The sequence below is a fragment of the Eptatretus burgeri genome, chromosome 9 (assembly GCF_056783735.1).
Source record: "Eptatretus burgeri isolate ZD-2024b chromosome 9, Ebu_testis_v1, whole genome shotgun sequence".
NCBI classification, from domain to species: Eukaryota; Metazoa; Chordata; class Myxini; order Myxiniformes; family Myxinidae; genus Eptatretus; species Eptatretus burgeri.
In genome coordinates this window covers 108,506,836-108,526,565 of record NC_140969.1, presented here as the reverse complement: position 1 = coordinate 108,526,565, position 19,730 = coordinate 108,506,836, and the positions used below count along the sequence as shown (strand labels likewise).

At 36.2% G+C, this 19,730-nt stretch overlaps 1 protein-coding gene across 1 annotated transcript in view; it reads left to right on the top strand.

Moving 5' to 3' along the window:
- The window catches only part of LOC147020885 (B-cadherin-like), a 177,919-nt gene that overhangs the window by 25,837 nt on the left and 132,352 nt on the right, over nt 1-19,730 (top strand). The window contains exons 5-6 of the mRNA XM_085896620.1: nt 6,750-6,894; nt 8,680-8,834. Coding sequence (XP_085752746.1) covers nt 6,750-6,894; nt 8,680-8,834 — 300 coding nt within the window. The remainder of the gene's footprint in view (nt 1-6,749; nt 6,895-8,679; nt 8,835-19,730) is intronic.

Here is a 19,730-nt window from a genome sequence, read left to right as displayed (position 1 = left end):
TTCGGTGAGGACTCAAACAGCAAGGATACAGTCAATTGTGGACCTCTTTGTTGTGAAGTCCAAATGCTCGAGGTGCTGGTGCTCAAGTAGATGGTAGTGAACCAGATCAAAAATTATCCAAGCAAAGACCTTGTCCAGCAGTGAGAGCAGCATCACCACTTGGTAGCTGTTGCAGTCCTGGTGATCACTGTTCCCTTTCCAGAGACAGGAAAACCCCTCTTGCAGTCAGTAAGAATGATGCCTCTGTTACATACAGAGCACAGAACTGCATGCAACGACATGAATACAGCATTTCCACCAGCCTTGAGAAGTTCAGAAGTTCATCACCACAGATCCGAGGAGCTTTACCCAGTTTCAACTGGTTCACTGCAGCCTGTGTTTCCACAAATTAAGGCAGTTCACAGTTGATTGGAGGGCAGCAAGAGGGACAGTCACACCCTTGACATCTAACTCAACAGCTGGTGAGTCAGCCTGACACAGCCGCTCAAAGTAACCGGCCCAGCGAGACTTCACTTCGGACACCTCTCTTCAGAGCCCACCACCCTCTGCTCTAACTGCAATACACTGAGGGACGGGCTTGGAAAAACGCAATGCATAAATTCCTCTGTAAGCAGGACGAGAATCATTTGACCAGAGTTGATGCTCTTCCTCTTCACAGTTTACTCGCACATTGGCCTCCTTGTCCACCTTCAGTGCACGTACAGTTTTAAGTGTCAACACCCTGAACAACTCAGCTCTGCCATTCCCCAAAAGAACCAGACACCCCCCCACCCCACCCCCAAATCCCCAATCAGCCTGTTTGCAAACTCCTCAGCTCCCCTCTCATTCCTGAGCCTGCCAACATCCAACATAGACTGCGATGGAACCATTCTCCTGGATTTAATCTGCAACTTCAGAGTTGCGACACAAAGCCTGTGGCTGGTATTGAGGAACTGAGCACTCAATTAGACCTTGCAGTTCTGAATCATCATGTACATACAGCTGCAGCTGATGCTCACGGACTATGCAGGGAACAAATTTCATTTGAGTCTCTCTCAGCAACCACTCGTTGGACACAAAGTTTGACCAGCAATAGCTAAGGATTCTCCGAAGAGACCTGGCACCAAAGGAATTAAGTCTGTCTCAGATCCCTGATCAGAGTCCAAGTCTCACATCCATAAAGCAAGACTGGAAGCACTAAGGACTTGAAGACTCGGACTTTCGCCCTCCCGCACAGGTAACGGGAGCGCCACACCCCATGATCCAGTGAATCCATGACTCCTGAGGCCTGACAAAGACGACTATTGATCTCTGGCTCACAGCCAGCACAGACATGAATATCACTGCCAATGTAAGTGAATCTCTCCGTGACCTCAACATCCTCACCACAAACAGGTACAGACAGGACAGCAGCATCCAAGATGTCATTGAAAGCCTGGATCTTAGTTTTGACCCAGGAAAACCAGAATCCCAGTGGCTTCGACTCCTTATTCAGCACCTCGAGGGCCCTCAAAAGGATATCGAAAGTCTGTGCAAAGATGACTGAATCATCTGTGAAATCAAGGTCAGAGATCTTGACATTCCCAATCGATGCACCGCAACTTGATCTCTCCGACATCCTCCCCAGAATCCAGTCCTTACAAGTGCTGAAAAGTGTGGAGGCCAGTACACATCCCTGATGAACTCCAGTAACAACTGGAAATAAGTCAGGGATGATACCACCACATCTCACAGCACTCTCAGTACCAGAGTATAGTACAGACATCAGATCCATCAGTTTGGGTGGCATTCCACGAAGACCAAGAATCCTCCAGAGGGCATCCCGATTCACTGAATCAAATGCTTTACAGAGATCAACATAGGCTACGAGCATCCCCTGCCGAAACTCTCATCTGCGTTCGGTGAGGACCCAAAGAGCAAGGATATAGTCAATCATTCACCTCTTTGGTGTAAAGCCTGACTGTTCTGGACGCTGGTGCTCAAGCAGATGGTGGCGAACCATATCAAGAATTATCCGAGCCAAGACCTTGCCCGGCACTGAGAGCAGCATCACCCCTCGGTACTTGTTGCAGTCTTGGCGATCACCCTTCCCTTTCCAGAGAGGGACAAGAAGACACCTCTTCCAGTCAGTTGGGATGATGCTTGTGTTCCAGGCAGAGTCCAGAACTGCATGCATTGACACGAGTGCAGCATTTCCACCAGCCTTGAGAAGTTCAGCATGGATGTTACAGATCCCTGGAGCTTTAACACCATTTCAACCTGTTCAGTGCAGCCTGTGTTTCCACAAACGAAGGTGGACCACAGTTGATTGGAGGGTCAGCAACAGGGATTTTAACACACCTGACGTCCAACTCGACAGCTGGTGGATCAGCCTGGTACAACCGCTCAAAGTAACTGGCCCAGCGGGCCTTCACTTCGGACTCCTCTTTCAAGAGCCCACCACCCTCTGCTCTAACTGCAGTACATCGAGAGACGGGCTTGGACGAATGCAATGCGCAAATTCTCATGTGAGCAGGACAAGAATCACTTGACCACAGATGATGTTCGACCCTCTCACAGATTCCTCACACATAGGTCTCCTTGTCCAACCTTAATGCATGTACAGTTTTACACCTCAGCTCCCTGACCAGCTCAGCTTTGCCATTCCGCACAGCTCTGCGACTCTGGGCAATGGTATCCAGTGTCCTTTGGGAGACAAAATCCTTCGTCACCCTCCGGTGAGTTCCAAGACATCTACCGGCAACATCAAGGACAGTGGTCTTTAAGGCACTCCACAACCTTTCAGGATCCCACAACCCCCTCCCCCCCCAAATCTTCACTCAGCCTGTTCGCAAACTCCTCAGCTACTTTCTCATCCTTGAGCTTGCCAACATCCAGTCTCGGCTGGGATAGTACCATTCTTCTCAATTTACGATGCAACATAAGAGTTGCGACAACAAGCTGGTGGTCAGTATTGAGGAACTGAGCACTCCGGTAGACCCTGCAGTTCTGAATCATCCTCCAGCCACCATCAACGAACACAATGTCAATCTCCTTTGCCATACCGCCAGCATTGGAATAACAAGTCCAGCGATGAGCTTGTGGGTGCTAAAACCATGAACCAGCCACCCTCAGTCCATGACTTATTGCAAAGTCAAGAAACTTAGTGCTATTCTGGTTCACAGTTCCAGACCCATGGGGACAAACACACATCTCATAACCATCCCTATCAGTTCCAGTCGATGCAATGAAATCCCCCAAGACTGGAAGTGTATGTAGCCTGGGGCACTGATCAACCACAGACTCGAGCGTGGCATAGAATGCATCCTTCATGGTGAGATCACTCACCTAAGTCGGAGCATATACAGAGACCAGGGAAATGACATCCAAGGAGTGACGAATCCTTGGTCTCATAATGTGCTCGTTGACCAGTGTTACCTCAATTATCATTGGAGTCAGCTCATTTAAAACAGCAGCAACCACTCCTTGGGCATGATAACCAGCAGAGCAACCAGACCAATAGTCAGTGTGATCAACCGCCATGATCTCGCCTGAATTTTGTCTCCGAACCTCAGAGAGTGCTGCAATACCAATGTCCAAATGCTTAAGCTCAGACGATAACAGAGATGATAACAGAGAGACAGGTGATCATCCTCTCTTCGGGATAGGACATCTAACCCACCCGAAGGGACTGCCTCAAGTTAACCCAAGGAGACGGCCGTCCGGTGGACGACACCTCAGCACCACCTCAACTGAGGTGTCGTCCACTGACTGCTCTGCAAAGGTCTGCTGCACAGGAGGTACTCCCATACAGTGGGTTTTCATTTTTCTTTGCGTTTATGTGTTTTGCGGAATGAAGTGTTTTACAGTGGCTGGAGTGCAAATCCTTCCACCCACCTCCTACGAAAAGGTAACCAAATTGCAGGAGGATGTCCGCAGACAGTTGGGCACCAGATATGAATGGCTGTTGGCTCACAAAGAGCTTCTCCGCCTTTTGACATAGTCTGGTAGCCAAGTGAGATTTAATTGTTCTGAGAGTTCCAAAAGATTTGATGTGATTTAGGTGTAAAGGGACCTTAACTAACAGCAAAAAACACATTCTTAAGTAGATATACTGTGGGATGAGATGGGGGGGGGGCGCCACTCGAATTACCCCCAAAATGCCATTTAATTGTTTGGTCAAACGCTTAATTAGCCATTTAATTATTCTGAAAGATCCAAGCATAATTCCTTTACTATTTGGTCGAGGACATCTCACTGAGCCCAAATCCATTACTTAAGAAAAAATATTTTGTGGGAAAGTTCATTTAAGACGCATGTTAATTAGGGCTAATTAGCCATTTCATTACTCTGAATGATCCATTCTTGGAACCAAATGCAAAATGTAGAGTAAATTCCACTGATTTAGAATCACAAACTTAAGAAGAATGAAAATGTGGGAAAGTCCACTTAAGATGAGGTCAGATGTAATTATCATGGTTGCTAAGCAAGGGCACTGATTATGAAACTGCAAGTAATATCGAAACATAGGCAAGGACAAGATTTAAAAAAATTATACTCCGTGTATTTGGTATGGTTTATTCTCCAGAAAATAAAGAGAAAATGCAGGTCTACATCATGAATGGCATCCACCATAATTGCACATTTCTAAGTGTTTTGAAAAGTTTCAACTTGCCAAATCCAATGCACATGACATTTTAAATAATATCCCTATCTTGAAAGGCTGCCAAACATGTTATGTTTGCATGGTTGGTTTTGAAAGGAAATTAAGTGGGAGGTACAGTAGAACCTCTCTATTCAGGACACCCTTGGTACTGATAAACGCTGTCCTTAATAGTGAGGCGTCCTGATTGCAGAGGTCAAATATAAATGGAAATGACCAATTCGGGACTAGATTGGGTGTCCTTAATAGAGAGGTTGTCCTCCTGGCAGAGGTGTCCGTTATAGGAGGTTCCACTGTAACTATTTTGCACGGATTAAAAATAAAATCCCACAACTGTATTCACCATCCTGCAAATTTTTAGTCCAGGGGTACAAGAAACAGAATGTATCTGGTCAGAAACATTCGAATATCGTTGTCTGCAATACCAAAATAAAGTTTTAGAATCACATATAATAGAGTTTGCAAGAGCCATAAATTTGCTTTGGTTACCAGAGTGAACACTGTCAATTAAAACGCTTCCACAACATTACTGAGCACGTCATACTTCTCATAATCACTTTGTCAATAACTGATCATACAGTATTAGATGCAAAAAGTTTCCAACTGATACCGTCATGTTCACAAATATTCTAGAGACTGTGCATTGTTCTAAAATGTAAGAGTGTTTGTGCCAAAGTCTCAAAGATCCACAACTGAAACAACAGGTATTCTGGGTCGACATCCTGATGATCAATTATGCAAACAACTGGGGTTTGTAGTGCACATTCTTACAATATATTGCTTTCGGAAGTTACTAGTACTAGCAAAAACAGATAGCTTGCCTTATCTATTTTTGGTGCTCATCATCAGTATCACTATCAGATTCCTCATCTGATGACAGAATATCATCTTCATCCGAGGAAGACATTTCCATGTCTGTGTCGCTTTTGTCATTTTCATTCTCCTCATCCACATCTCTATCTGGAATTAATGCTGTGGGTAGCTGGGAGCCTTCGAACCAGATAATTTCGTATGAACCATTGCCATCCAGCTTCCATCCATCGTGACCTGTCCACATCCAGCGCACTAAGAATGTGATCTATACGATAACAGGTATGCAAGAATGCACTCCTGAACGCGAGCTTCATTGAAATGGAATACAGACATTACAATATAACCCCATGACTGATTATATCTGACCTCATCTTAAGTGGACCTTCCCCACATGTTTCCTTCTTAAGTTCGTGATTCTAAATCAGGGGACTTTACTCTATATTTTGCATTTGGTTCCAATGATGGATCTTTAAGAGCAATTAAATGGATAATTAGCCCTAATTAGCATGCATCTTAAATGGCCTTTCCCACAAAATATTTTTTCTTAAGTAATAGATTTGGTCTCAGTGAGATGTCCTCTACCAAATAGTGAAGGAATTATGCTTGGATCTTTCAGGATAATTAAATGGCTAATTAAGCCCGAATTAGCGTTTGACCTTATCTTAAGTGGACTTTCCACATTTTTTCTTCTTAAGTCGGTGATTCTAAATCAGGGGACTTTACTCTACATTTTGCATTTGGTTCCATTGATGGATCTTTAAGAGCAATTAAATGGCTAATTAGCCCTAATATAATTAGCATGCGTCTTAAATGAGCTTTCCCACAAAATATTTTTTCTTAAGTAATGTATTTGGGATCAGTGAGATGTCCTCTACCAAATAGCAAAGGAATTATGCTTGGAACTTTCACAACAATTAAATCGCATTTTGGGGATGATTCGAGTGGCACCCCCTATCTCATCTCGCATACTTAAGAATGTGGTTTTTGTTGTTAGTTAGGGTCACTTTAAACCCCAATCATCTCAAACCTTTTGGAAGTCTCGCAACCATTAAATCTCACTTGGCTCCTGTTCTAACAGGTTTTGTTCTTAATCCTGCTGAGTGTCCATATCCATATACCCTCCTCTCCAGGAAACCTATTGGGTGGGGCACATGGTTTAGTCGCTGACAACCCGACCATGAAACATGTTATTACAGGTTTACCTGGAACCTGTAGCAAATCACAGATCTGATCTGGCCTGACCTGACAATAATCATGATTGATGATCTGTTATATCATATCAAGCCACTGTGCTGATCGCTTTGTATCCCCACAGTTGAAGGCACATGCACATCAATCAGACGGCCAGGAAGTGGACTTCCCTTGCAACATCAGCATCTTTGTTCAAGACGTTAATGATGAATTTCCAGAGTTTGTTCCACGTTTTCCAATGGGTAAAATTAGAGAAGATGCCCTGCCAGGTACGTCCAGATTCAGACCCACTGCAGAGTGAGCTTACACCTCCATTCTACCTTTTTATCCATGGAGTTTGAAATTTCTCAGCCTCACAGATGTTCTTTAATCTGGGGTAGGAAATTTACTTTGAGCTTATTGGGAAGTGCATTGAGGAGAGGATGTGTTTATATCAGTTGTGATCTCTTTTGGATGGGTAGCAGAAAGTGTAAGGAGTCTCTCCCAGGGTCTAAAGTGACTGTTTTATGTTTCAAGGACTGAGAGAATTTAGCCAAGGAACGTTTTATGGTATTCCACATCATAGCTAAAAAGGCTCTTTTAAGGATCATCATGTGGAGTCCCACAGAGAGTCCCAACATGCAGCATCATGTAGGGTCCCATAGCTCGTTCTTAGCTCACCTGTAACTGCCTCACCTTCTCTGAAACTGCGAATGGGATTGTGACCAAACCCGGCTGAAATTATCTTTGGTGTGGTGGAACTCATTTCTTTTTAGCATTCCTCTGCTCCTCCCCCCTTCCCCCGCCCTCCTCCACCTCTCAGTGGAAGGTTTAAAGGTCCCAAAAGTACTTGAATTTCAATAGAGTTTGGCAGCCGTTATTATTACAAGAAAACCTTTAACAATCTTCTCTCAAGCCACTTCGACGATCAGTGTGAAACTTTAAATTTATGATCAACTACCCAAGGGCAATATAATATGTTAACAATTATGTCATCAGTCATGTGGTATGGCAGCCATCATAAGAAAACATTAAAAATATTTTTCTCTGAAACTGCTAAACTGATTGATGCAAAGCTTTACCTATGTGATCGACTACCTATCGGAACGTTTGATTAAAAGAAACTGATCTAAAACACAATAATATGGCCACCAGTAACATCATAATACAAAAAGTAGGTAATATCTCTCAAAAAATATGAATTATGGCCACCTTGGATTTGCCCCTTATCAAATAGGGCTAATTTTGACAAAACAGGAAGGGGCAATATCTTGAAAAACTAAGGCTCATAGACAACAGGAAGTTGCAATACTGTTAATATCATGTCAATACAACATGATCTAAAATGTGTATTCCAAATCCAGGTGTTATTTTTACCTTGATCCATTAGTCAGTCACTCCACTTTTTAGCAACCAGCTCAGTGAGTGACCAAGACCATTGATACTCTTTTTTATGTCTCCACTGACGAATTCGCTGGAGGCATTATGTGTTGGGATTGTTCGTCCATGCTAATTTTCTCTTTTCTCTGCCACTGCTTATCCGATTGACACAAAATTTTGGCCATAGGTGTGACTACTCATGTGGAACGTTTTAATGATAATTATGATGTTTATGTGGTGTAGCAGGAAAAACTTTGGACCTCTGTATCTCCGAAACCACTCCATGGAACAAATTGAAACTTAGCACATGTCAAGTACTCTGAATGGGAAATGTGATTTTTTTATGATGTCACAGGTGGCTTTGTTATGATGTCATAATTGGATATGTCAAACGCTTTATCCGATCAGTATGAAAATTTTGGGCATGATCTCAGGCTAAATTGTATCGGGGAGGTGGGGGGGGGGGAATTGATGATGTCATCAGTCACATGGTTTGGCAGCCATTTCATTATGTGGGCAGAGGCATGTCTGGCAACATCGAAGAGTGCTCTTCTAGTTTCCTCTGAGCTCATGGAATTTTTTTTGTTTTTAATAATGTGTGTGTGTGTGTGTGTGTGTGTGTGTGTGTGTGTGTGTGTGTGTGTGTGTGTGTGTGTGTGTGTGTGTGTGTGTGTGTGTGTGCGTTATTTCTGCAGGAGCATTTGTGATGCAATTAACTGCCACTGACCGGGATGACCCAGAGACACCCAATGCACTTGTCCAGTTCAAAATGACCTCTCACTCTGAACAGTTTTCTCTCAATAAAGAGACTGGAGTCATCACAGTGAAGATGACCAACTTTGAACGGATGGTTGGTTTATTTTTTTTCCTGGTCTTGCATCCCCATCCTTTCTCATCGACCTGGTATTGGCTTAACGATAAAGGTGACTGGCTTAAGATCCTGGGATCTTGAGTTCAAGCCCCAATCAAACCGTTGAATCAACACCAAGTGAGGTTGACTCAACCTGTCATCCTTTTGAGGTCGGCAAAATGAGTACCAGCATGCTGGTGACAGGGTATTTGTGGCACAGCTGCGCCCCCAGAAAATGATGCAACCAAGCAGCCACATTCTTCACATGAATAAATAAAAATCCTTTCTCATTTTCAAATCAATTTATAAGTGGAAAACCGAAGAGAAAATGATGCTCATTGATATTCATGATAATTTTCATATTTCTGTTGTGATCTTCTCTTCCCTTTATAAGGGGTGAGGAGGTCCGATGGCAGTAGGGTGAATATACTGATTCTAGCTCACTTTTCCCCATGTAAATGAATGGGGGATTTTCAGCGATTCCCTTTTTTTCCCCTAAAAATAAACCCCCTTTTTATCCCAAGGTATATTTATTTGTCTCCCCTTTTAACCTGGAGGTTGAACCTCATTGAATTGAACACCTGGGGGTTGAACAGCTCACTCATTGAACCTATAAAGATTTGTTCATTCTCAAATTCCTTCAATAGTTTAATTTTCTTTGCACAATAATCCCCATCTAAAATATTGACAAACAAAACATTTGAATCTTCATATTTTTGAAGATACCCCTTTTGTGCCATTACGAAATGATAAACTTCTCTTAATGCTCTCATCTGGCCACCTCCTGAGCCACATATCATTTTGAGATTATAGTAAATTGTTTTTTCATTGTTCAATTGATAACCATCAAAGTTTTCAGTCCATTCAAGGATATTCATTTTTTTCTTTACATCCTCTAACTTACTAGTTTTTAAATTGATTCGCTTATTTGTTTTATTTACCTTTGTTTTAGTTATTTTTTCAATAAGACTTATTTGATATTTTTCACATTCATTATGTTTTCCATTTATATACCAAGACTGAGATTTTCTCCACTCTTTAGTTTGATTAATACTTGGTTTAACCATTTATATATTGTGAAAAAACGCGGCGGTAGCCCTTAAAAAACCCTAACCCATCTTCCCATCGTTAAAACACAATATATTCTATTTACTCTATCATACAATATCCATATGGAACACAATCTATTCCATTATCTAAAATAAATCTCTTATCATCAAAGGCTCCTAATGCCTTTTTATTTACTTCTTCACTATATATGTTATGTTTATAACTTCTTATTGTATTCATTTTCCTATATTCTTCTTTCTTATTCATCAAACAATTATAATAATTTCTAAAAGTTATTGATTTCTTTATTACATATTTCTTTATTCCCTTTAACCTCTTATCAATCTGTTCACCATACTTATAAGCATATGCCTTTGCTCTCAATCCAATAAACTCACTCATTACTTTTCCACCCAACTCATCCTTAAACTTACCAATAACCTTTTCATTCTTTTTGGAAAATAACTCACTCTTCTTGCTGAAATTACTTGTATCATATACTCCAATATTTTTCTTCATATCTTCATAAACATCATCAGTTTTTATATCTAGGATAAAACTATCAGTGTCCATATACAACAATGAAACATTTTCACCATACTCTTTCTTTAAGTCATTATACAAATAATCATACATCAGTAGGGTAAGAATACTGATTCTGGCTCACTTTTCCCCATGTAAATGAATGGGGGATTTTCAGCGATTTATATTTTTTTTCCCTAAAAATAAACCCCCCTTTTTATCCCAAGGTATATTTATTTGTCTCCCCTTTTAACTTGGAGGTTGGACCTCATTGAATTGAACACCTGGGGGTTGAACAGCTCACTCATTGAACCTATAAAGATTTGTTCATTCTCAAATTCCTTCAATAGTTTAATTTTCTTTGCACAATAATCCCCATCTAAAATATTGACAAACAAAACATTTGAATCTTTATATTTTTTAAGATACCCCTTTTGTGCCATTACGAAATGATAAACTTCTCTTAATGCTCTTGTTTGACCACCTCCTGAGCCACATATCATTTTGAGATTATAGTAAATTGTTTTTTCATTGTTCAATTGATAACCATCAAAGTTTTCAGTCCATTCAAGGATATTCATTTTTTTCTTTACATCCTCTAACTTACTAGTTTTTAAATTAATTCGCTTATTTGTTTTATTTACCTTTGTTTTAGTTATTTTTTCAATAAGACTTATTTGATATTTTTCACATTCATTATGTTTTCCATTTATATACCAAGACTGAGATTTTCTCCACTCTTTAGTTTGATTAATACTTGGTTTAACCATTTATATATTGTGAAAAAACGGCGGTAGCCCTTAAAAACCCTAACCCATCTTCCCATCGTTAAAACATAATCTATTTTATACACTCTATCATACAATATCCATATGGAACACAATCTATTCCATTATCTAAAATAAATCTCTTATCATCAAAGGCTCCTAATGCCTTTTTATTTACTTCTTCACTATATATGTTATGTTTATAACTTCTTATTGTATTCATTTTCCTATATTCTTCTTTCTTATTCATCAAACAATTATAATAATTTCTAAAAGTTATTGATTTCTTTATTACATATTTCTTTATTCCCTTTAACCTCTTATCAATCTGTTCACCATACTTATAAGCATATGCCTTTGCTCTCAATCCAATAAACTCACTCATTACTTTTCCACCCAACTCATCCTTAAACTTACCAATAACCTTTTCATTCTTTTTGGAAAATAACTCACTCTTCTTGCTGAAATTACTTGTATCATATACTCCAATATTTTTCTTCATATCTTCATAAACATCATCAGTTTTTATATCTAGGATAAAACTATCAGTATCCATATACAACAATGAAACATTTTCACCATACTCTTTCTTTAAGTCATTATACAAATAATCATACATCAATATCTTTGATAAATCAAGAACTGCTGTTCCAATATAAATTGGTTTATCCATTACAATACTTTCCTTTTTCATATGAATTGCAGAAAAGTTCTCTGAAAAAACCTCTTCTCTCTCAAAACTTGGTTTATTTATCAATCTCGAAGCTTCTTTCCAAGATGTTGCGAATCTAATGTTTTGCCTGTTTCTAACATTTTCCATAGTCTTTCCAAATACAGCATTATTCATTAATTTATAAAAGTCCCCTTCAAATTTTACTTTTGTATTTGCTCTCATATCTGTATTGAATTGAATATACTTTTTCACCCAAGGACTTTGTTTAAATTTTAAAACTCTATGAATTTTAGCTACTCTCAATCCTTCTCTCAAAAACTGTTTTAAGCTTCTCTGATGCAAAACATATCCCTCTTTATCATAGAATGTTGTTAATAACTTTTCTGTTGATTTACCTTTAATATTAAAACTTTTATGATAATCACTTAACCATTCTTTCTTTGGAGTTTCTTTCTCACATGCAAAAGGAAGATCTTTATGCTTATTATGAAGATCACTCGGGTACCTCAAATCAACTTCAAAATAATAACCTTCTTCTTCGTCATTCAATTCCTCTTGAGAAGAAATAACAATATTCATCAAAGCCTTTTCATAATTCTTTTCTTCCACCCACTCTAATTTACCATAAGGTAGAGATTGAGACATTGCCCATCCATACAAATTATTAGCATCAAAATACATCAAATAATTACTATCTTTTTCACTATCATAATTTGGGAGATATTTATTATTTGCTTTAGCATATCTTTTGAACATACTTGTGATATTCCACCTCTCTTGGACTTCTCAATCATCAAAAGCATATCCACATCACTGATTAAATCTATATCTTGTTTTGTCATTTTCAACATTGCACTCCAAGCTAAACCAGGAGCTGTGAAATAGTGGGCAGGATCTAACCCATAACAATTTTTATTATGACAGAGTGATCTAAAAGCTTCAAACACATCAGCTAACAATAAAACATCTGTTTTTAGATATAAATCGTGATATTCTCCAAGGTTCTTTATCTTAAATATTTTCCATATTTCTTGTGCGTGTTTATATTCCTTATCACTTATCTCTTCTTCATAAAGGTTATTATAGAAACTTTCTTTTGAAGGAAGTTGTGTTTCTTTAAATCTCATAAATGAATCCATATAATCATAAGGATAAATTCCCTTACTTGTAAGAATTTTCTCTTTACTTTGAATTTCATTCCTTGTTTGAATTTCCTCTCTCGTAAGAATTCCTTCTTTAATCAGAATTTCATCTTTAATCTGAATTTCCTCTTTAGTGAGAATTTCCTCTTTTGGAAAGAATGAATTAAGATTTGGAAAAGAGTCCGTGGAGCTTAGATTTGATGCGAGGTAGGCTAGTGGTGTTCCCATAAACTTGTAAGAATCTAAAAACCTAATACGAGTTATAGGTTTTGTGAATATCATTTTTGAAAATGAAATATACTTTTGACTTGTGTTTGTTATAGCAGAAATATTCCCTGGTGTTTTTGAAAGTTCATTTATAAATAGATGTGTATCATAGTTGGCGCTGTTGTGAAGAAAGACTGGAATAAAAGAAGGTAATTTATAATTAAGATTACAACAGGAATGAGCGGGACCTCTATATTTACCAGTAAGATGACAATGGTCTCTAACTTTAAACTCCTTAATTTTCCCCTCACAAATATGACAGATATTGTTCATTCTAAATTCTAATTTTTCTTCTTTGGTTAATTTCATCGGTTCATTTGTTTCTTTCATTAATTTAGTGAGTCTTATACAATCCTTTTCTAATCGTTTTACAAACTCTTGTGAAGCATTTTTTCCACGATAATGTTCAAGTTTGTTATACTTTTCTCCAACAGATGATTTGATATAATAACAAAAACCACAAGGAATATGTTTTTGATATTTATTTGTATATGGTTCTTTTGGATTAGGAGAAGCAGTATTTATCTTTTTAAGGATACATTCAAAATCAGCGTATATCACAAATGGGTGCATGATAGATTTATTATAATCTTCAAAATAAATCTTTTCACCAGGTTTAGGCATTGTAATTACAGCTGATTTATGATTACTACAATATTTTGAATGTTGTTCTAATCGTTCTTTTGTATGAAATGAATTAAGACATCGCTTACAAGGATATATTTTGTTTGCTGTTCTGAATACCTGAGAAGAGATTAATCTTGATAAATTATTGATGTATGTGTAATGTGAATTCTTTCCAACACTAAAATATAAAAGGTCAATGTGTGTTTCTTCATTTTTATAGTTGTTTGAAATTTTTAATATTTGAACTTTGTTTGTATCCGTTAATCCATATACATTAATAGAAAGATTATTCTTTTTCTCAAATTTAGGAATATCTGTTAATGGCATTGGGAATTTAAAATCTTTAATGTCCAAGGTATTCTCATATTTCATATATTGTTTTACTCTTTCTGAATTACATTTTGGTGGATGTAAGTGAGCAAGAACAGACCAGAGAAAACATTTATTATCATTGTTCTTAATATTAACAACTGCCTTCTTTAGTTTTATTTCTTTTGGTAATTCAATATAAGAAGAAGCTTTAAGAGGGTTTGATTTTAGAATGTGTATATCTAAAAAGATGATTTTTTAATATTGAATCCACTTCCTACCACTGTATTATCAACATCCTCCTCTTGTCTTGATAGTTCTTCATAAACCCCACTATTCAAAAAATCTTGAAATGATGTTATAAAATGAAGATCTGTTCTCATATAAGGAGTTTGTTCTTCATCTTGTCTTTTCATATTCATTTTCACTCCCATATAAAACTTTAAAGTTTTTATTTCTTTTAATGTCTTTTTAATAAATTTTTCAACATCGGGTTTCACTATTTCAATTGATTCAGCTATTGATGATGGACCGGGTTCTCCAAATTGAAAAATCCTTATTTTTATATGCCCTTTAAATGCCTCATCAGTGTTTTTAATATAATAGTCTCCCTTTACTTTAAACTCATTTTTCTTGTGTTTTTGTGATTGAAGATGTTGATTATAACTACTCTTCAAAACATCCTTTGAACAGATATCACAATGTTTTCTTTCCAACTCAAGAGGAGATATTTGATGAAATAGATTAAATGTGTGTTTGTTGGTTCGGAGGTGTTTTCTATAATGTTTATATTCGTGATTACAAACATCGCAGTACGTTGTATTCACCATATTTATAGAATAAAACTTTGCTTAAACTAAAATTTTCTTGATGAAAATTTCGTTTAATTTATAGGTGAATCTGTGCTTAAAAACATTTTATCCTCCAACTTTTTCACTTAATAAATACAATGTTTCAAGACACAAAAGACAAGTTTCAATCAATCTCTTCATCTGTTAAAGATACTGAGAAATATGTCAAGGATGTAAAATTGAACAAAGATAAATATAACAACTATTGGATAAAAACTATTATGGTAAATAATATGAGTTCTTCAATTTCCTTCAGTGGAAGGGCTTTTAGTATACCTGGTAGAACATCAATTAAAGTATCTCTAACAAAAGTTTCTCCTCTCCTTCTAGTAATATATTCAAAACTAGAAAAAGCAATGAAACAAGAAAAAGTATCAAAGAACAAAAACCTTATGGATGAAGCTTTAGAAAGAAAAGATAAGACCATCTGTAATATGCAAGGAGAAATTTGTATTTTTTTCAACAACCCTAAAGATGTAAATCTTGATGAAATAAAGGATGTTAATATATCAGGTGAAATGACATTTCGTTCAATAGTAGTTAACGATAATTTTAAAATTACCTTTAATATAAAAAATGTTGTCGTTGAATCTGATAATGAAAAAGTATATCGATATCGATGGTAATATACAACTAAAAGTATAGATGAATTTCAGTTTAAGTAAAGTTTTACTTTATAAATATGCTAGACTTTCCTGATTCTCCATATGACAAATTTGAGAATTGTCCTGCGTGTGAAAGACAGGGATTAAACACAGAGTCAAAAGCCTATAAACAATGTATATTCTGTGATTATCTTCTAATTAATGATAATAAAAAATATAAAAAGGAAAATAATTCTTTTAGATTTACACCAAAAATGAATTACTTTACAAGATTGATTAGAGAAATGAATGTAAAGTATGAGGATGATAACACACCTTTCCTTACAAGGGAAGAAACTGAACGTATAAGAGAAATGTTCAAAGGATTGTTGTTGTATATTATTCATGGATGTAATTTTCAGGGAAATATCAACACAAGATATTGTATAAATAAAATAATGGATTATCTTGAAATTAAACCTGAACTTAGGATAAAATATAGAGTTTCTAAAAAAGCCAATAATAAATTAAATAACCTGTTTTTCAAATATATAAATGAATGATTTTTTACCTATTTGGGAAAATAAGATAAAATTTAACAACCATAAAAATCTCCCAAATTCATTAAGATGTCTCATAGTTGGTTCAAGTGGATGTGGAAAAACCTGCTTACTTTTAAAAATGCTCCTCACTCCCAACTTTTTAGATTATGATAATTTAATAATTTTCACAAAGTCGAGTTTTCAACCAGAGTATCAACTACTCTCACAAGGTTTTAATGCTGGTCTTCAAAAAGAAGATATAATAGGTTTATTTAAACGTCAAAAAACCTAAATGATTATAACATTGAAGATATAATTCAACTATTTTGTGATACACAGAGATGTAAAAAGAAATCAAATCTTATAACTTGTATTCTTAGTGATAATACGGATGATATACCGTCTCCCCAAGATTTAGATAAATCAAAAAAGAACCTCGTTATCTTTGATGATTGTGTTAATGAGAGAAACCAAACGGTAATGGACAGCTACTACACAAGAGGGAGACATTCTTCTTGTAATTGTATTTATCTTAGTCAATCGTACTTTCAACTTCCTCGTCGTTCCATCAGAAACAATGCTAATACTTTTATTTTATTCAAGTTAAATTCAATAGATATCAATAATTTTTGGAGAGATAATTGTTCTACATTATGTAGTAAAAAGAAATTTGAGGATTATATGAAGCACACGACTGAAAAATATAAATATATTGTTGTGAAACAAGATGAGATATTAAGGGATATATTTTTTGTTTTATAAACAATTACATATATAAATGACAACTATTATTATAAATCTTGTGGGTAAATCTGCTTCTGGAAAAAACTTTCATAAATCAAGGTTCTTGTGTAGTACAAATGAGAATATTGTAAATTTACTTCAAAAACACCCCGTGATACGCATTGTATCAACAACAACTAGAGCAATAAGACCTGGAGAAGTAAAAGGTGAAGATTATCACTATATTTCAGTGGAGGAACATATGCGATTGAGGAATGAAGGACAAATATTTGAGGAGGTTTCTCTTGGTACAACAAAATATTCACATTGTAAGAGTGAGTTAAAGAAACTAAAATCTGGTGGTGTTGGGATATTAGAAACTAATCCAGAAGGAACGAGACAAATTATTAAATATCTGAGCGGAGTGAAGATTTTATCATTCGGTTTTGATGTTGATGAAGAAACTCAACACAAACGTATGAAAAGCAGAGATGCAAGGATTAGTGAAGAAGAAATTACAACTCGCATTAATGTTAATAAAGAATTTGATGAAATATTTAAAGAAAAGGATTTATTTGAACACATCTACTTGAATGATGAAGAAAAGGAAAATTTCCCTGTTGATCTTTACAATTCATTAAATGATATTTTACAATAAATAAATGGATACAAAAGAAAGAGCAAGAAGATTTAAGGAACATCAAGAGTTGGTTTCAAAAGTTGTAAAACAACAGGAAGACATAAAGAAGAAACGCAGACAGAAACTAACGGGCGAAGAAGCATTTGAAAAAAACAAGAGAAATTTTTTAAACCACTTTTAAAAACTTCCCAAGAAAAAATGAAAGATGTTTCCACAGTTCCCACAGTAGAATATACTCCTAGAAAGCTTCAAATGTTAAAAGATTTCAGTCAAATGACGGAGGAAGAATTAGAGCATTTAGGAGAATTAGAATATGATGATGAAGGTTTATTTCAACAACTGGAAGAGATTAATCAACCCCTGATTATATTGTGAATGCTGTTCAAAACAATGAATATTCAGCGGATTCAAAAACCAAAGCAGGACTCATTCCAACAGAACAACCAGCAATATTTCATCTTGTTCAAGAAAAGGTATTGATATTTAATGATGAATTAAGGTTCTTAAGTTCTGCTCAACCCCTGTTAAACTAACTCCGAGATTAATGTTTCTTCTCACAAAAGATGGAAGACAAGGTTCAACTGTGAGGGATGAATCAAAGTATATTGATAAACCATTGGATATGGAAAATAATGATGATAGAGTATATATTGATTTGCTGAACACTCTAAATTATAAGGTTATTCTTTCTGGTAAAAGTAGGAAGAATGAGAAGGAGAAACACATTATTCAGGCTTTAAGTATCCTTGGTTCAGGTATTAGTTTTCTTCCAAATGACCCATCGCAATTAGTTAATAGACTGTTATTGTTGTTCGGCAGTAAGAAGGCTGGAAATAACAATTGTTTTAATGAAGCATCAGCCATTTTAGACCAGTTGATGAACATGAAAATAATTAATAAATCTCAATATAAAGACATTTTAACTCATATTAAATAAGATGAGAAGCACAATCCTGAGTTTTAATTTCACAACAAGCGACCACACATCTTCATTCCCATACCCACTACAACTTGACACAACAAAAGAATATGAGGCATCTTTATTGTCCATGGAGACTTATAATACCTTATTTAATATAACCGAGAAAAATGACAAGTTTAGTTATAATCCGGGAAGTGGATACAAAACGATAACAGTCTCACCGAGCATACGAGATTTCTCAAATATCTTCCGAAATTGCTCGTCTTATGAAAGAACAGGGTGATGAACCAAAAAATATTGTTATAAACATTCAAAAACATACTTCAAAATCAACGATTAAAGTTAAAAATAACTACAAGGTTGATTTCACAATTGATAATTCATTTAGAGAGTTATTAGGTTTCTCCTCAAAAAGATTGAAACTAATGGGACGTTTTACAGTGATAATGTCATTCAAATATCCTCAGGAATAAATTCGGTGTTAATTCACTGTGATTTGATTGATGGTGCTTATAATGATGGATTAAAAACAAATACAATATTTTCATTCAGCGCATACTCAACCCCAATTGGTTATAAATTCAATATGGAGCCTAAAAATTTGGTTTATCTACCTGTGTCAGGAAAAACCATACACAGAGTAAATTTTAGGATAACCGACCAAGATAATCGTGTGATTTCTTTTAATGGAGAAGTTATATCCATCAGAATTCACCTACGTGAAGTTTTTCAATAAATAAATACGATGGTTATTGTGAGGAAGCACGAGTTGGGAAAATATAAAATAATTACAGGGGATGGGATGTTCCTTTCCCGTACTACAAGGGTGAAGGTATGTATCTTGGTAGAGGATACTATAAACCTAAGAGACAAAGGGGTGTTGGACATCAATTTAGAGGAGATGGGATAATTGATACTCTCATGGGTATTGGTTCAACTATTCTTAAACATAAAGACCTAATTGGTTCAACTGCTTCTGCTGTGGGAAATGTAGCAGGTGCTGTAAAGAGTATAAAAGATGCTCAGAAAGAATCTCATAAATTACAAGCAATAAAAGAAATTAAGAAAGGTAAAACTCAGTTGTCCCCCAAGAACGACAGAAAATAATTCAAATACTTGGATCAGGGTTTCAAAAGTTTTAACATCTTTTTCCTAAATAAATACAAGTATGGAAGCAATTGATAGTATCTATGATTTGGATGATACTATTATTATCTCAAACTCCACTAAAAAGAAGATTACTTCAAGGTAAATGCAATAACTGGAACAGACTGGAA